The sequence below is a fragment of the Phyllobates terribilis genome, unplaced genomic scaffold, assembly GCF_046119375.1.
Source record: "Phyllobates terribilis strain yellow unplaced genomic scaffold, ASM4611937v1 Scaffold_4__5_contigs__length_816908805, whole genome shotgun sequence".
NCBI classification, from domain to species: domain Eukaryota; kingdom Metazoa; phylum Chordata; class Amphibia; order Anura; family Dendrobatidae; genus Phyllobates; species Phyllobates terribilis.
In genome coordinates this window covers 571,787,715-571,805,314 of record NW_027362764.1, presented here as the reverse complement: position 1 = coordinate 571,805,314, position 17,600 = coordinate 571,787,715, and the positions used below count along the sequence as shown (strand labels likewise).

General features: G+C 43.2%; 1 protein-coding gene across 6 annotated transcripts in view; it reads right to left on the bottom strand.

Moving 5' to 3' along the window:
• Positions 1–17,600, bottom strand: part of DLGAP1 (DLG associated protein 1) — an 834,514-nt gene that overhangs the window by 51,866 nt on the left and 765,048 nt on the right. For all 6 annotated transcript variants that reach the window (XM_073679102.1, XM_073679101.1, XM_073679106.1 and 3 more), the window contains one exon: positions 17,015–17,439. In XM_073679102.1, the coding sequence (XP_073535203.1) occupies positions 17,015–17,439 (425 nt within the window). The remainder of the gene's footprint in view (positions 1–17,014; positions 17,440–17,600) is intronic.

Sequence of the window (17,600 nt, the reverse complement as noted above, 5' to 3'; positions counted from 1 at the left end):
AAAGGGAAGGACGGAGGGAGGGAAGGAAGTAAAGAAAAAGGGAAGGAAGGAAGGAAGTAAAGAAAAAGGGAAGGAGTGAGGGAAGGAAGGAGGGAGGGAAGGAAGTAAAGAAAAAGGGAAGGAAGGAGGGAGGGAAGGAAGTAAAGAAAAAGGGAAGGACGGAGGGAGGGAAAGAAGTAAAGAAAAAGGGAAGGAAGGAGGGAGGGAAGGAAAGAAGTAAAGAAAAAGGGAAGGAGGGAGGGAAGGAAGGAGGGAAGGAAGGAGGGAGGGAAGGAAGTAAGGAATGAAGGAAGGAAAGAAAGAAAAGGAAGGAAGGAAGAATAGCATAGAATGTTGGCAGGCAGCACTCATGAGAAAGGCTCACCAGTCACCACTGTTTGTTTTTTTCTGCAGCCGAAACGGCACATTTGAGATGTGTCAATAAGGTCCCATTACTTTTTGCACACTTTATTTGGAGTGCTGCCTGTCTTCTTTATATTTTAGATATATTTTATATAAAATAATGTAATTTGTTTCCAAAAGTGCAGCATTCTTTTCAATTTAAATGGAATCTGTCACCCCCTGAGACGTATATAACATACTAATATGGGCATACAGGTGATAGAAATGTTAAAATAGTCCTACCTGTAGGCCTCATATTAGCAGTCTTGTTGAGAAATCTTATTTTATTTCTTTATGCTAATGATTTCTTCCATACGGATTGTGGAGGGTGTGCAGGACGCAGGGCAGGCGCGGGATTCTGGAGCCATGACTGCACGTTACAGGGCATTGTGACATATATGGGAGGGGGGTGGTATTATAAGAAAGAGAGGAGGCGGGATTTCTTCCGGGCACTGAATGCCGGAGCCTGGAAGAAATCATTAGCATATAGAAATAAAATAAGATTTCTCAACAAAAAGACCTCTAATATGAGGCCTACAGGTAGGGCTAGTTTAACATTTCTATCACCTGTATGCCCATATTAATAGGTTATACACATCCCAGGGGGTGACACATTCCCTTTAAAGGTAACCAGTCAGTCGATTCATTGTGCCCAAACCACAGGCAGCATGATTCACAGCCTGCTAATTACAGCCAGGTATATTTTAATCCCACCTCTTCCGACAAGCCTACAGCCTGCAGAAACCCTCACTCCACCACACCGCTGCACGACCAGCTCTACCCCCACCTACTGTATCCTCACCCATCCCTTGTAGATTGTGATCCCTCGCGGGCAGGGTCCTCGCTCCTCCTGTACCAGTCGCTGTCACATTGTGTTCAAGATTATTGTAATTGTTCTTGTATTATACCCCTTTTTCACATGTAAAGCGCCATGGAATAAATGGCGCTATAATAATGAATAATAATAATAATAATCTGAAATGCTTTGACATTCCAGAAAAAATATAGTTTGAGGTACTGGCTGGGGTCCATAGCCAGAGATGAGACCGGGTTTAACCTTGGCCAGCATCTCCCTGCCAAACACGGACATGTAAACAGCCCTGTAGACTATAATTCATACGTATTCGATCCGCGAAAAACTTGGATAGAACATGTATGTGAGAAACGGATGTTTGAATAAGGCATAAGAAAAAAAAGCCTAATGTGGATGAGGCCTAACCTTTAGTATATACTGATGTAAGTGATGACACTTTCTGTACAAAGCTGCAGAATATATTACCGCTGTACAAGCAACAAGAAATAAATACTAGTTGCCTTTTCTGCTGGGGAACCTTTATTATTGCATGTGTGCACCATAAATGAATGTGCACCTGTAGGATCACTCAGAAAGCCATTTCTTCTTCTACAGCAGCAATTAGATTAAAGAAGGACATAATTGATTCCTTACTTTGTGAACTGCAAAGGATAACAGCAGAGAAGGAATGGTATCTGGTTAAGCATTGTCAGTAAATCTGCCTGGCTGCGCTGTTACTAGGAAGCTAATAATGTCAAGAATGCTTTTATCTTTGCAAGTCTGAACTGACTGCTGTGCTTTCAAGACAGACAGAAGGCTCTTCAGTCTCCATGTAAAGGAAGGTGAGACATCTAAGATTTACACTGGTCAGTAACTTTATATGTGGATCCTCAGTGTTCAGTCTTTGTTATCAGTCTCTGCTGTCAAAAAACATTTTTCTTTCCTTTATTTTTATTTTTTTAAATCAGCGGAAATATTTATCAAATATTCTATTTCCCATGAATGAAGTGACAATATTTGTCACTGGCATCTCTTGACTACATATGTCTTGCAGACGTACAGTTTGTAGCCTGGAATACTAACTATTGAGTTTATCAAGCAGTTTAGCTGCCAGTGAGATAATGGCACCCAGATCCCCGCAGTGTTACAGGCTGTTGTCAAGTTGTAATGAGCTAGCTCCATGAAGCAGCTGTTTCACACAAGGGCTGCTTTGTCCTACAAAGGCCTGGATCATTTTACTGGGAGTGGCCAGGCTTCATGTGCGCTGCAGCAGTTCAAGGGAGACAGATTGAATACAATGCAGATTTTCTGTAGCCGGACCCTCTAGTAAAACTACACTCCAATTACTCAAAGAGGTGGGCTAGCTGGGGTTTTAGATGTAAAAAAACCTTCCATACATCTTCTGTAGAAAACAAAAGTTAGTACCGAAAATATACTCAAAGCCAACACTACCGTAAAAGCCACGTTAACGCCTGAAATATGAGTATATCTGCAAAATGTTTATATAGTATAACATCAGCGTATTACCAAGGATGGAGGTTATAAATGATGGAGCCATTCAATAAGTAGTCATAGGAATGACTACTTCCTGCTATGCGCAGTTAAAGGGTTATTCCAAGAATCAAATTATTTTTCAAAAGACACAGTAACTGCATACTTATTGTTAATATACAGACTTAGCCCAACATAAAGTTTCTATTTGCATCTCCTTCTGCCTCTCTGTGCATCAAGCTTCACATAGCAGAATGGGCTGACCTATTTTATCTGCTAAAACTACATTTCCCAGCAGCACTTTCTTCTCCTCAGTGCTGCTGACCCCTCCTCCCTCTCCTGACTATCCCCACTTCTCTGAGTTATCATTGAGCTAATCAAAGTATTGAATTTACCTAATGCTTCTATTGTGCAATCTCTGCTCCTGTACAGAACCCTTCATCTTCTGCCATCTACATAAGTATAGCTGCTGTTTGGTTTTACATCATTAACTGGTTACAGCAGAGATCTACCTCCTGCATAATGCACTGCAGAGCTTTGTTTGCTGCCTGCTGCAGAAAGATCAGTGTTGCGAGGCTGCAAATGCTGCTCTATTGATGCATATGGCAGAAGACAATCGTCTGTTATATGAATCAACATGCAGTTTTACATCACTGATCTCTCAAGAGCAGGTAACAAAGACCGCTCAACTAATTTCAGCCCCTGTGCACAAAGCCCCATCCTGCAGTATATTTCTTCTCTCAGCTTACTGTACACAGGTAACACAGCCCATCCTACATTATAATGCTTCTTCCAACCACCTCTTTACTGTAATGATGGAGGCTACGCTCATTTCCATTACATCATAAATCACAGTGCAATCTCAGATCTAGACATGTTCCACAGCACAGCCTACTGAGAGAGACTGCACTGCGCTTGTTCGTCCATGAGTTGGAACTACTAAAATGTGGTTCCAATGCAACTGAAGAGTAAATTGTCCTTAGGGTTAGGCATCATCCTGTGCAAAATGGGGCAGATTTTAAAATGTGTTTTATTGTCACACATAAATCTATATATGTACATTATTATAAGATCACATTGTGATTTTGGGAGTACCCTTTTAATTACTTTAATATTAATATGTATTTCCTTAATTTAAGTGAAAAATCTGAAATTCTGAAGTTCTCATACATACACTATGGCATCAGCATTTTTTCTATAAGTTTGTATTGGGCCATACATATTATTTAGCTATCACTTGCTATTTGTACACATTTTATTTTGTTTACTACTCTTGATGCTTGCTTGCCCCTCTAACTCCCAAAAATCTATTATTTATCCAAAATATCAATAAATTGTAACTTTTGCTAAATTATTAACAGATAATTTTACTAAACCATCAACTTTTAAAATTGCTTTTTATTACGACCGTTTATTAGAGATTACAGTAGATGTTTGTAAGTAAGTTAGATGATTTGCAAAAGTGACCGTAATATCGGAGATGAACACTGACTTTAGATGATCGCTTTTTGCAGCATTTTCAGTAGAAATATTACCCATGCGAGGTAAAAAAAAAATAGATAGTCCTTCCCAGTCTTTGTACACTCCTATTCTGTTGTAGCTTTTTTTTAGCCTTTTGTTAGTGCGTTGACCCTTGATTCACTAATATATAAAACGTTTTTTTAACGGACAGGGCTGAAAAGTGCCCAGTTTTTACGGACTGTCCTGGAGTTTCTGGACGGTGGCAACCCTGGTTATACGGCTATAGACCCGAACTAAGAACATTACAGATCCCTATATTGCTGCTAGTTTGGGTCATGAAACCTGCAAAAAGACCAGGATTTGCAGCACTAAGGCTAAGTCCATACTGCATCGGTGCACTGAGCCTACAGTTTACTTTGGTTCCTATTCCCGACATATACTGTAACATTCCCATGGCCCCCGTTGGCCAAACAGAGGCCAAAGTGAGTTTTTGTCAGCCTCCGTTTGGCAGGTATGCTTCTATATATATTTGTTTAACAGTATGGTAAAGCATAGCAGACTGTGCTCTCCTATACAGAGGTCCACTACAAAAAAATGTATACCATGCATACATAGACGGGTTCCTGTGTAAGAGCAGTATGTGGGCCCTATGAAGCCAAATAGTTATGTCTTTGAAAGAAGCTGCTTGCAGCTTTGGAGGTAAATGTGCCCCCCCCCCCCTTACCTCTTGGGTCCCTGTGCGTCTACACAGGTTGCAGAAATGATATGTCCGCCCCTGCCTTGCAGTATAAGTAATATTCTTATAATACGTCCCTATTGTGGATGGATTCCTAGCCATTTATCCTGATAGTAGCCACTGTTGGCTGCATACAGTACCTCCTGAGTGTGCACAGACACATGTATCTAGCCTAAATACGGATGCCAACATCCACTACTGCCATCCGGAAAGTTATTATAACTCAGAAAACCCCTTTAACAAAATTCTGAAGGGTCAAAAGTTTGCTGCGTTCAACTTCCTTCTCATTGTCTATAAACAAGTCTTCATGTCTAATGCTAGTGTGATACCTCAGCCGAACTGTACTTGATTACTTCCTGGGGACCACCCAGAGAGAAGAGGTAAAATATCTCCTAGCTTAATATGATAAATAATGCTTATACTGATGCTAAGTTCCTGAGTTTTGATGTAGTCAGAACACATGTTTCTAAATGCTTTAACTCCTGTAGTGTAACAGGAATGGAAAGAAAGGTTCCTGCTAACAATGCAGAGTAAATGTCTTTCAGCTATGAAAACGTCATAGGGGGCTTTAAAGACAGATTGCTTACATATGTATCCAGTTACATCCAGACACCCACCCTGACACCGCGCATAGTATAAACACCAAATCCTGATCATGGTTTATGTATGTCAAATCATCATATAGAATATATATAAACTGGAACGACCCCGTGATGATTACATTACTAAAGTAGTCTATGTACGTAGACATAAATAGACAATGATATAATAATGCAGCCAGATGAAAGCCACAATATACCCAAGTATTAGACATACAGAAATAAAGCTTCTGCTACTGTGGGTTGTAATACACCAAGGAGCTGTAGGTAAGAACCAAAGTGTCTTAAAGAACTGGTTTTAAGTGTAAAGAGGTGTTGACAAGAGTTTAGTCCAGAGCTGGATATCTCAGACGTAAGGCTCCAGTTGACAGATGGTGCTGGAGTTAATGTGGGACAAGCAGAACGGAATTCCATTAGTAGGAAACAGTCAGCGGTGTCAGAGGGCAGTGATCATCATCAGGCAGGAAAAGAAGGCAAGAAGGAGACTTGTGGGACACATGCCAAGATGAAGTGTCAGCCCCTGACAGTGCTATGTCTTTCCATGGTGAGAAGAGCTGTTTGTGGCCAGTGCCATACACTAGTTAGACTTGTGCAGGAAATGTCATTAGTTAAGATGTGAAAGCGTCAGGGCATTGGGCTATGTCTACATTGTCTGCATACCACAATCTTGTTTTCTATAGAAGCGATTTTAGGAATATTAAATAAGTATAAAAAATTCGCGCTGAGCTGTCGGAAAAGAAGGAGGGAAAGAGATTGGATTATCAATAAAATGAATTTATTACAAATAAGTTAAAAAGGCATAAATAGCAATTCAAAAGGTAATATGAATGTGTCCCCAGAGGTGGGTAAATAAAAGTCCAATTGATAGTAGCCAGTCAGGGTATCAGAGGGACCATAGATTAGCAATGATACCTAGAAGGGAATGAGAGGGGAGGTGTATCAGTAGAGAATGTTTTGGTTCTTATTGTAAAGGCTGATGAAAAGGAATAGTTACCTTCCTTGTACAAGTGTGTTCCTATATTGCGTATTCTCACCGGGAGTGGTATCCAAGTGGCTAGAATATATAGGTGCCTATTTGTGCAAGAGATTTATAAAAAATTGTTAGTTAGAAAGTCTTACAGTAGTACTTATTATTTTTAAAATAGTACTTTTTATGATTTTTTAAAACCACAGGATACCTGGTATCGCAGTTCTGTGTATGATCCTAGGATATTGCTTATAGATAAGAAAGAATCTTATTGGAGGTGGAGCAGAGCACTTAGTTATCCTAGAAAAGATAGAAAGTGATAACTAAATCAAAATAAATGCGTCACTGTATAGGTCTCCCTAATAAGTGGTAGTAACGGGAGGAGGACCCGATACAAGTGTCCACCATATAGGTTATATTGTACCCAACGCAAATATGTGTCCAGTAGGTGCACATATTGGACACATATTTGCGTTGGGTACAATATAACCTATATGGTGGACACTTGTATCGGGTCCTCCTCCCGTTACTACCACTTATTAGGGAGACCTATACAGTGACGCATTTATTTTGATTTAGTTATCACTTTCTATCTTTTCTAGGATAACTAAGTGCTCTGCTCCACCTCCAATAAGATTCTTTCTTATCTATAAGCAATATCCTAGGATCATACACAGAACTGCGATACCAGGTATCCTGTGGTTTTAAAAAATCATAAAAAGTACTATTTTAAAAATAATAAGTACTACTGTAAGACTTTCTAACTAACAATTTTTTATAAATCTCTTGCACAAATAGGCACCTATATATTCTAGCCACTTGGATACCACTCCCGGTGAGAATACGCAATATAGGAACACACTTGTACAAGGAAGGTAACTATTCCTTTTCATCAGCCTTTACAATAAGAACCAAAACATTCTCTACTGATACACCTCCCCTCTCATTCCCTTCTAGGTATCATTGCTAATCTATGGTCCCTCTGATACCCTGACTGGCTACTATCAATTGGACTTTTACTTACCCACCTCTGGGGACACATTCATAATTACCTTTTGAATTGCTATTTATGCCTTTTTAACTTATTTGTAATAAATTCATTTTATTGATAATCCAATCTCTTTCCCTCCTTCTTTTCCGACAGCTCAGCGCGAATTTTTTATACTTATTTAATTTTCATTTTTTGGACAACTGTGGTTTTGTTTAAATTCGCTGCAGACCTCTCGGTTTTATTCCCAAGAGCGCCACTGATATATATTTTTATTTTCTTAGATTTTAGGAATAGTTTGTGGCTCTGCTTCTTTAAGAATCAGACAATTTATCTTGCGGTAATTCATAGAAGCAGTGATAAGATGAGAGGGAAAATATAACAAATCACACTTGGGCCTCATTCAGACATCCATTTTTTTCTTGAGCTTGAAAAAAAGGGAATGATTTTATCACTGTTTGGTCAGTGTGTCTGTTTTTTACCATTATAGCATCATCCGTTTTTTTTTTATATAAAAAAGTGAAATCTTCTCTTAATCATTAAATAGTAAAAACAGACGGCACTCCGATACAACGCGCATAGCATCCTTGTGCTGCCTGTTTTTTTCCACGTAGCCATAGATTTGCCTTCACAAGTTTAATCCCAGATTCGAATCTTTTTGCGGACAGTTGGTGAACAGACCCATAGTGTAAAGGTGAACTGTTTGTGGAACCTGGCAACTCTTAATATGGCTTCCACACAGATTGTGTGCGAGACATTCCATCTAGTAGGTCCCAGAGGTACCCTAGACTTCATTCTTTAACTCCTTTACAGGGATCTGCAGTTACAACAGGGACTCGTTGGAATCTGCATTAATGGATTAGCTGTCGCTGCTGGGGCAAGTTGGTAAAAGAAGGTTGACTAGTTGGGTCAAAACCAAAGAGGGCAGATACTAAACAGAATCAGGAAGCAGAAATGAGGGCAGGAGGTATCTGAGATTAGAACTAGGAGGATGGAGTCAGAGGCAGAATAGCCAGGTAAATAGAGGTTTAAGTGTCACGGGTGTGTCGCCACGAAGATCGTCACGATTACACAGCCTGACTTCTCGCAGCTGACTTTTTGGTGCTTTGTGTTTTTCGGCAGTGAGGGAGTTAATTCTCTCTCTCTCTGTGCTAGACGAGGTCCAGCCTCGCCCAGCTGCAATCAATGCTGCTGTAGTGAGACTCCTTCAAATGCCTGCTGGTCTGTTAGGGAAGTGTCGGTGAAAGCATTTCATGCAGACTAACAGAGCGGATCGTGGTATTTGGAGTTTCAGAGATAAGTGTATTTGGAGTGTTTTTTCCCTTCCTCGCTTTATCATTTATCTCCTTTCCCGTTGGTGTTCCCTCTGTTGTAGTTGTGTAGTTTTTGTATGCAAGGTGGTTTTGGTTTTTCCCTTGTACTGTCTCGTTCGTCTAAGTACTGTGTGTGGGCATATTATTACTTGTCCCCTTTTGTTGTGATCGGGGTCCTTCTCAGGACTAGATTACTTAGGTGCAGGGATCCTCAGGAGGTAGGGGTTACGCTGGCGGCCTGGACCTCTGTACCTTTAACAGTACCTCCAGGTTGAGGGATTAGTCAGGGCCCCAGCTTAGGGTCAGCTTAGGCCCCCTACCTCCAGTATACAGAGACAGCGTGACATTTTCACCGACCACTTAGTTTTTCTCCAGCTACCATGGATCCAGTAGCCGGTCTAGCTCGGCAGTTGCAGAGTTTGTCCATGGAGCTGGCGGACGTTAGGTCCAAGGTTTTGTATCCTCAGGAGCAAGCCGGACCAGAACCTAAAGTAGCTCTCCCTGACAGGTTCACTGGGGGGCGGGACAAGTTTTTTGTTTTCCGGGAGGCATGCAAGTTGTACTTTCGGCTGCGGCCTCGGTCATCGGGGAGTGAAGAACAAAGGGTGGGAATTGTCATCTCGCTCCTGCAAGGGGACCCACAATCTTGGGCGTTCTCTCTTCCCCCGGGCTCCCCGGCTCTCCAGTCAGTGGATAGGTTTTTCGCTGCTCTGGGACTCGTATATGATGACCCAGATCGGATCTCCCTTGCTGAGTCTAAGTTACGTAGGATCCAGCAGGGAGATCGTCCGGCGGAGGAATTCTGTTCGGAGTTCCGTAGGTGGGCCACGGACACCCAGTGGAATGACCCGGCTCTTAGGAGCCAGTTTTGTCAAGGTTTATCCGACAAATTACAGGATGTGTTGGCACAGTATGACTCTCCCGCGTCACTGGAAGCCGCTATGGCCCTTGCTATTCGCGTTGACAGACGGCTTCGGGAGAGGTGCGGGATAACTCTACCCCCTGTGATGACTCCACCTCCTACAAGGTCCCCTCATATGGTGGTTCCCCTGGTCAGTCCAGAGGAGCCTATGCAATTAGGAGGGACATCATTTCGGGGGAGGGGACCGGTGGTGCGCCATAAGACAGGAAGGTGTTTCTTCTGCGGGAGAAAGGGACATTGGGGGGTGTCCATCCCGTCCCTTGCAGAGTGAAGAGTCGTCGGAAAACTGTTGATCCCAGGTTGTGTGGTGGACGGCAATCTGGGAGTAGGTATTTCGTCCCTAGGTTCGTCTCAGTTTCTCGTACCGGCGGAGGTGGTGGTGGGTACGAGAACTGAGAGGATATCTGTTCTTCTGGATAGTGGGGCCGGGGCTAATCTGGTTGATGCTCGGTTTGCCCGGGTTCAAGGTATGCGATTGAGTGAGTTGGCTAAACCCATCCCCATATTCTCGATCGATGCCAGGCCTCTCGGTCAGGGAAGTTTTTTGCAAGCTGTGCATGACGTAAAACTTCAAGTGGGGGCGATACATAAAGAACTGTTGTCTTGCTACGTGTTGGAGGGTCTTCCCACTCCTATAGTGTTGGGCCTTCCTTGGTTAACTAAGCATAACCCGGTTATTAATTGGCAAACCAGAGAGATAAGCCAATGGAGTAAATTCTGTAATAAAAACTGCATGAACACGGTCATCGGTGCGGTTACTCCTTGGGTCTTACCTCCATTTCTGGCGGACTTTGAGGATGTATTCTCGGAGAAAGGGTGTCAGGAACTACCTCCTCATCGCGAGTATGACTGTTCTGTAAAACTGCTCCCTGAGGCCAAGTTACCTAAAGCTAGGTTGTATAACCTTTCTGGTCCTGAGAGGCAGGCCATGAAGGATTATATTTCAGAAAGTCTGGCTAAGGGGCATATTAGACCTTCATCTTCACCGGTGGCTGCGGGGTTCTTCTTTGTTAAGAAGAAAGATGGAGGCCTACGCCCTTGCCTGGATTTCCGTGAACTTAATCGGATTACGGTCCGAGATCCGTATCCGCTCCCACTTATTCCCGATCTCTTTAATCAGATCGTGGGCGCCAAATGGTTCTCTAAGTTGGATCTCAGGGGGGCGTACAATCTGATTATGATGAAGGAGGGGGATGAGTGGAAGACAGCGTTTAACACTCCGGAGGGGCATTATGAGAACCTTGTCATGCCATTCGGTCTGACTAATGCCCCGGCGGTGTTCCAACACTTTGTTAATGACATTTTTCGCCGCCTGGTGGGACAGTTTGTTGTCATATATCTGGATGATATCTTAATTTACTCTAGCCGGATCTGGTGTCTCATCAGGAGCACGTTAGGCAGGTGTTACAGATCTTGCGGGATAATAAACTGTATGCCAAATGGGAAAAGTGTGTGTTCGCCGTACAGGAACTCCAGTTTTTAGGCTTCCTGGTTTCAGCGTCCGGTTTTCGTATGGACCCTGGGAAAGTGCGGGCAGTTCTTGAGTGGGATCGGCCAGAGAATCTTAAGGCACTACAACGTTTCCTGGGGTTTGCTAATTATTACCGGAAGTTCATTCGTAATTTCTCGTCCATGGTTAAGCCTCTCACAGACATGACTAAAAAGGGGACGGATTTTTCTAGGTGGTCTGACAAGGCTTGTCAAGCATTCTCCTCCTTGAAAAAATGTTTTGCCTCGGCACCCATACTCATTCAACCTGATGCGTCACAGCCATTCATTGTAGAGGTAGACGCTTCCGAGGTAGGGGTGGGAGCAGTATTGTCACAAGGTTCGTCCCCTGGTAAGTGGCATCCGTGCGCCTTTTTCTCTAAAAAATTGTCGTCCGCTGAGAGGAATTACGATGTCGGCAATAGGGAACTCTTGGCCATTAAGTTAGCTTTTGAGGAGTGGCGCCATTTTTTGGAGGGGGCAGTCCATCCGGTCACCATCATCACCGATCACAAGAACCTGCTATATCTGGAGTCCGCGAAACGTCTGAATCCCAGACAAGCTAGGTGGTCATTGTTTTTTACCAGGTTTAATTTTGTCGTTACATATCGTCCTGGGTCAAAAAATGTAAAGGCGGATGCCTTATCTCGTAGTTTCCCTGGGGCCGGGAATACGGACGACCCGATTCCTATCCTTCAGGAGGGGGTGGTGGTTTCGGCAGTATGCTCTGAGCTGGAGGAGGAGGTATTGGAGGCTCAGGGGGACGCCCCTGTTGGACCTCCGGGGAGACTGTTTGTTCCAGATCAGTTGCGACAAAAGGTGATCGAGGCACACCATAACTCAGTTTTTGCAGGACACCCAGGGAGTAGAGCAACTGTGGATCTCCTCTCGCGTCGGTTTTGGTGGCCTAACTTACATAAGGAGGTGGTAACTTTTGTCGCGTCCTGTGGGGTTTGTGCGCGCTCTAAGACCTCACATACCCGTCCGTCTGGGGCCCTCTTACCTTTGAAGATCCCGGAGCGTCCTTGGACTCATCTGTCTATGGACTTTATTACGGACCTCCCTCCGTCTTCGGGTAAAACGGTCATACTCGTTGTAGTGGACAGGTTCAGCAAGATGGCACATTTTATCGCTCTTCCGGCTCTCCCTAATGCTAAAACTCTTGCGCAGGTGTTCATTGGGGAGATTGTGAGGCTTCACGGGGTACCCTCCGAGGTGGTGTCTGATCGGGGGTCTCAGTTTGTGTCCAAGTTCTGGAAGGCGTTTTGTGCACGGCGGGGGATGCATTTGTCGTTCTCATCGGCTTTTCATCCTCAGACCAATGGTCAGACGGAACGTATGAACCAGAGCTTGGAGACATATCTCCGGTGTTTTGTGTCAGAGAACCAGGAGGACTGGGCTTCTTTCTTACCTCTGGCAGAGTTTGCTCTTAATAATAGGCGGAGCGAGTCCACTGGTAAGTCCCCGTTTTTTGGGGCATATGGTTTTCACCCCCAGTTTTGTACTTTCAGTAGGGGGGGCTCTTCGGGGGTTCCTGAGGAGGAACGATTTTCCTCATCACTCGCTTCAGTATGGAGAGGGGTGCTGAAGAATCTGAATACTATGGGGAACCGATACAAACGTATGGCTGATAGGAGGAGAGTGTCTGGTCCGGACCTTAGTGTGAACGATCGGGTATGGTTGTCTACCAGGAATATAAAACTTAAGGTTCCCTCCTGGAAACTGGGTCCCAGGTTCATCGGGCCGTACAGAATCAGTTCTATTATTAATCCGGTGGCATTCCGTCTTGACCTCCCCCCTACGTTTAAAATTCACAACGTGTTCCACAGATCGTTGCTTAAGAGGTATGTGGCGCCGGTGGTACCGTCACCTTTACCTCCCCCTCCAGTGGTGGTCAAGGGTAACTTGGAGTTCCAGGTATCGAGGGTCATCGACTCACGCTTTAATCGCCGGTCCCTTCAGTACCTGGTTCATTGGAAAGGGTATGGTCCTGAGGAGAGGATGTGGGTTCCTGCGTCGGATATTAACGCAGACCGATTAGTTCGGGCCTTCCACACGACTCACCCGGATAAACCTGGCCCTGAGGGTCCGGAGGCCCCTCGTAGAAGGGGGGGTACTGTCACGGGTGTGTCGCCACGAAGATCGTCACGATTACACAGCCTGACTTCTCGCAGCTGACTTTTTGGTGCTTTGTGTTTTTCGGCAGTGAGGGAGTTAATTCTCTCTCTCTCTGTGCTAGACGAGGTCCAGCCTCGCCCAGCTGCAATCAATGCTGCTGTAGTGAGACTCCTTCAAATGCCTGCTGGTCTGTTAGAGAAGTGTCGGTGAAAGCATTTCATGCAGACTAACAGAGCGGATCGTGGTATTTGGAGTTTCAGAGATAAGTGTATTTGGAGTGTTTTTTCCCTTCCTCGCTTTATCATTTATCTCCTTTCCCGTTGGTGTTCCCTCTGTTGTAGTTGTGTAGTTTTTGTATGCAAGGTGGTTTTGGTTTTTCCCTTGTACTGTCTCGTTCGTCTAAGTACTGTGTGTGGGCATATTATTACTTGTCCCCTTTTGTTGTGATCGGGGTCCTTCTCAGGACTAGATTACTTAGGTGCAGGGATCCTCAGGCGGTAGGGGTTACGCTGGCGGCCTGGACCTCTGTACCTTTAACAGTACCTCCAGGTTGAGGGATTAGTCAGGGCCCCAGCTTAGGGTCAGCTTAGGCCCCCTACCTCCAGTATACAGAGACAGCGTGACATTAAGTCAGTCCAGGGTCAACAACGGGTATTAAATAAGCAGGGTGAGATAGCTGGGAATAACAGGAGTAACAAACCAGGGTAAGTAGATCTTAGAACTAGCCAGGATCATATTCCTCTCCAACCGCTACACCAATGCCTCTACTCTGTGCCAGTCATTGCACTGGTTGTCCATCCAACTAATCCAATATAAACTTATCTCTCTCACCCACAAAGCTCTCCACAGTTCTGCAGCACCCTACATCTTCTTCCTCTATCTGTTGAATTATGTGTCACTCTGTAATGTCTTTATTGTCTTTACAAGTCCCCTCTGCCTCTGTTTGTGGTTGGCATAGTGATTGGTTACTCAGAAATAAAGTGCTGGTTACTATATTGGTGACTGTGTTGACATCTTGTTCATGCGGCGGAAGGAACCAAATTTGGAAGCTCCTTTTATACGTATAATGGACTGTCATGGACATATTGGAAACTGTAGGATTTGCGCAATGAATGGGACTTAGTTCTAAATCAGACATTGCCAATGAAGATAAGTGGCACTGTTTTTGGAATAAAGAGTGCATGCCTTTTTAATGAAAGTATGTAAGCCCATGAAAGTGTCTTCACCAGTTTTCTGGTGTGTCAAATGTCACAATTTTTTTAGGACAACTCCAGCATTTTGCAACTTTCAATGTTTTTACACCAGTCTCAGACAATTTTACCAAAAAGTGCAGAGCACAACAAGACGTTGCACAGCCCACCCAATTCATCAAAAGTTATGCTACTTCAGTGGCATAACTTACCCCAGAAAAGTGACATTCACACAACGCCAATATTAATGCATCTGGCACTTGGCCTTAAAGAGCATATAATCTCTATAAAATAAAATTACATCTTTAAACCCTTCACCACCTTGCGATTTTCCATTTTTGCTCTTTCGTTTTCTGATTCTTTTCTTCCCAGAGCCATAACATTTTTTATTTTTCCATCAATATGGCCGTATGAGAGCTTGTTTTTTGGGGGACGAGTTGTACTTTTGACTGACGCTATTGATTTTACCATATAGCGTACTGTAAAAAAATTGCCGTGAAATTGCAAAAAAAAGTGCAATTCCACAATTGTTTTTTGGGTTTTTTATTTACCATGTTCACTAGATGCAAAAACTGACCTGGAAATATGATTCTTCAGGTCAGTACACAGATGCCAAACATGTATAGGTTCTTTTTTATTTAAGTAGTGAAAAAAAAATCAGAAATTTGTAAGAAATTTTTTTGCTTATGTTTCCATTTTCTGAGACCTGTAGCGTCTCCATTTTTCTTGATATGGGGCTGGGTGATGGGCTTATTTTTGAGCCTCAAAGTGATTTTTTTATCGATACCATTTTGGGGTAGATACAATGTTTTGATCGCCCGTTATTGCATTTTATTGCAATGTTGTGGCGGACAAAAAAATGTAATTGTGATGTTTAGATTTTTTTTCGTTACGCTGTTTACTGATTTGATTAATTTACTTTATATTTTGATGGATCGGCCATTTCTGAAAGCAACGATATCAAACGTGTATTTTTTATTTTTTTTATTGTTTTATTTTCAATGGGACAAAAGGGGGGTGATTTGAATTTTTATTTTTTTTAATATTCTTTAAAACTTTTTTTTTTTTACTTTTTACTGGCTTTAATAGTCCCCTTAGGAGACTTAAAGCTGCGATCATCCAATTGCCTGTGCTATACATAACAGTGCTTCAGCCCTGCTACGTGTAGCAAAAATCACGATCTCCTATGAATGCTGGACAAAAGCCGGCGTTCATATGAGATTCACAGTGACAGGCACTGGGGTCTTGTGATAACCTCTGGCTATCATGACAACTCATCAACGCCCTGCGACCACGTGAGAGGGGCGCCGATGTGGGGGACTTGTGACGCGCTTCTGCCTGGCGCGTGTTAAATGCCTCTGTATATTGGATTCATCTATCCAGGCCAAGGGGCTTGCTGGATCTCCGTAACCTATGCGATGGTGGATGCCTGCAACATTGAGCTCATTCAGTTTTCTGCTTTTAGGTCATGGCCCCACTATCAGTATTCGGTCAGTATTTTTTCTCAGGAGTGGGAGACAAAACCAGGAGTGGGTGATAAATTCAGAATTTGTTCACTTGTTTCAATTATACCTTTTCTCTGATTGTTCCTCACCTGGTTTTGGCTCCTACTCCTGATAAAAAATACTGACCAAATACTGATAGTGGGGCTGTGGCCTAAATTGAATATGTTTAGGCTGCCCGGTGCACCCTGAGTGTGGCCAAGAGGCTCAGCGCACTGATCCGCCCACTAGTATTGCGAGCCCTACCTCCTTCCCTGGAGAGTGACAGCACTGGCTTGCAGAAAAAGCTTAGCTAAGCCATTGCTGTTAAACACCAATGAGGGAGGTGCAGGCATGCAAAACCAGTGGACGAACATTGCACTGAGCTGTTTAGAGACAGCAAAGGTTAACAGAGCACCCTAATTAGCATTTTTGATTAAACTTCAGTTTCTGCAAGATGGAGGCAGCGATTAGAGCGCTAATTTGGAATTTTTACTGGAACTATATCCCCTGCAAGACTATGTGCTTAGTTTATACTGTCAGTTTGGACGGCTGTCAGACTCCCTTTTATCTCAAACCCCCAGAGTGTGATCCATGCAAGAGGGGAAAAACAAGATATACCAAGCCGCCTCCAACAATAGGTTGATACAAATATGAAGTAATGAAGACAAGTCAAGGACAGAACTAGCCTTATTATCAGAGAGGAATAACAGTTCTAAACTTCAAAGTCAAATGTGAAAGAAAGATTTAGTTGCACTGCAAATCACTGTAATTTTTTTGTTTAGGAGGAACCAGGACTTTCCCTTGTTAATAATTGTAGTGGACTTTTTTTTCAGGAATCACTTTCTACGCAGTAGGTGCTTTCCAAACTTTAGACATTGAAATTGAAACGGCTGTCTAGAACTGAGATAAGGAGTCTGTGCCTTCATGTAAGGTTTTTGACTATTTAACATAAAAAGTAAAAGAAGAGATTTCTATGTCTGTGTATCCAGAGTAGACGTTCTGGCAACATACTATACATTTATTTTCACATTACAGTTTTATATGGTAGGCTTTGATTTATTATGTATATAATGAAAAACTTACTAATATCAGGCAAATGGTTTTCCTGTTCTTCTCTTTCCATTTGTTGACACCAACCCTCCATTCTGTCCTTTTCTGCTTGAAGAAGTTTTAAAAACCAGTGTCCATCTCTATGACAAACTGATCGGTGAACTGCTTCCAATGGATCTTCTGTTATGGAGTCAATCCAGGGGTCTGGAGGAGGTAGTATGGAAGGATCAAAATCAGCATCAAAGTCCTCCTCCACTGCGCAGGCATGGTAATGATTGCCTGAGCCCTGGATGCTGACTGTGGAGGTACATGCATCTCTGGAATACTGTTTGGTCAATGGCCGGCTATATTGAAATTCCTGGTCAGCCAGCTCCACTGGACAATCAAAATGCTCCCTGAGGTCCAAATCTGCTTGCACAGCAGCAGTAACACTGTTTGACCGGGTCAGTCTGCGCAACCTTTGATAAAGAGATAACATGAAAAATTATGCAGTGAACAGCTGAGCATCATAATAACATCTCACGGTCTGACAAATAGAAGAACACTATAGTTTCAATATCTTTCCAATAATGTATGTGCATAGAAGTTCTGGTGTGAAGATTGGAAGTTTCTAAAAACT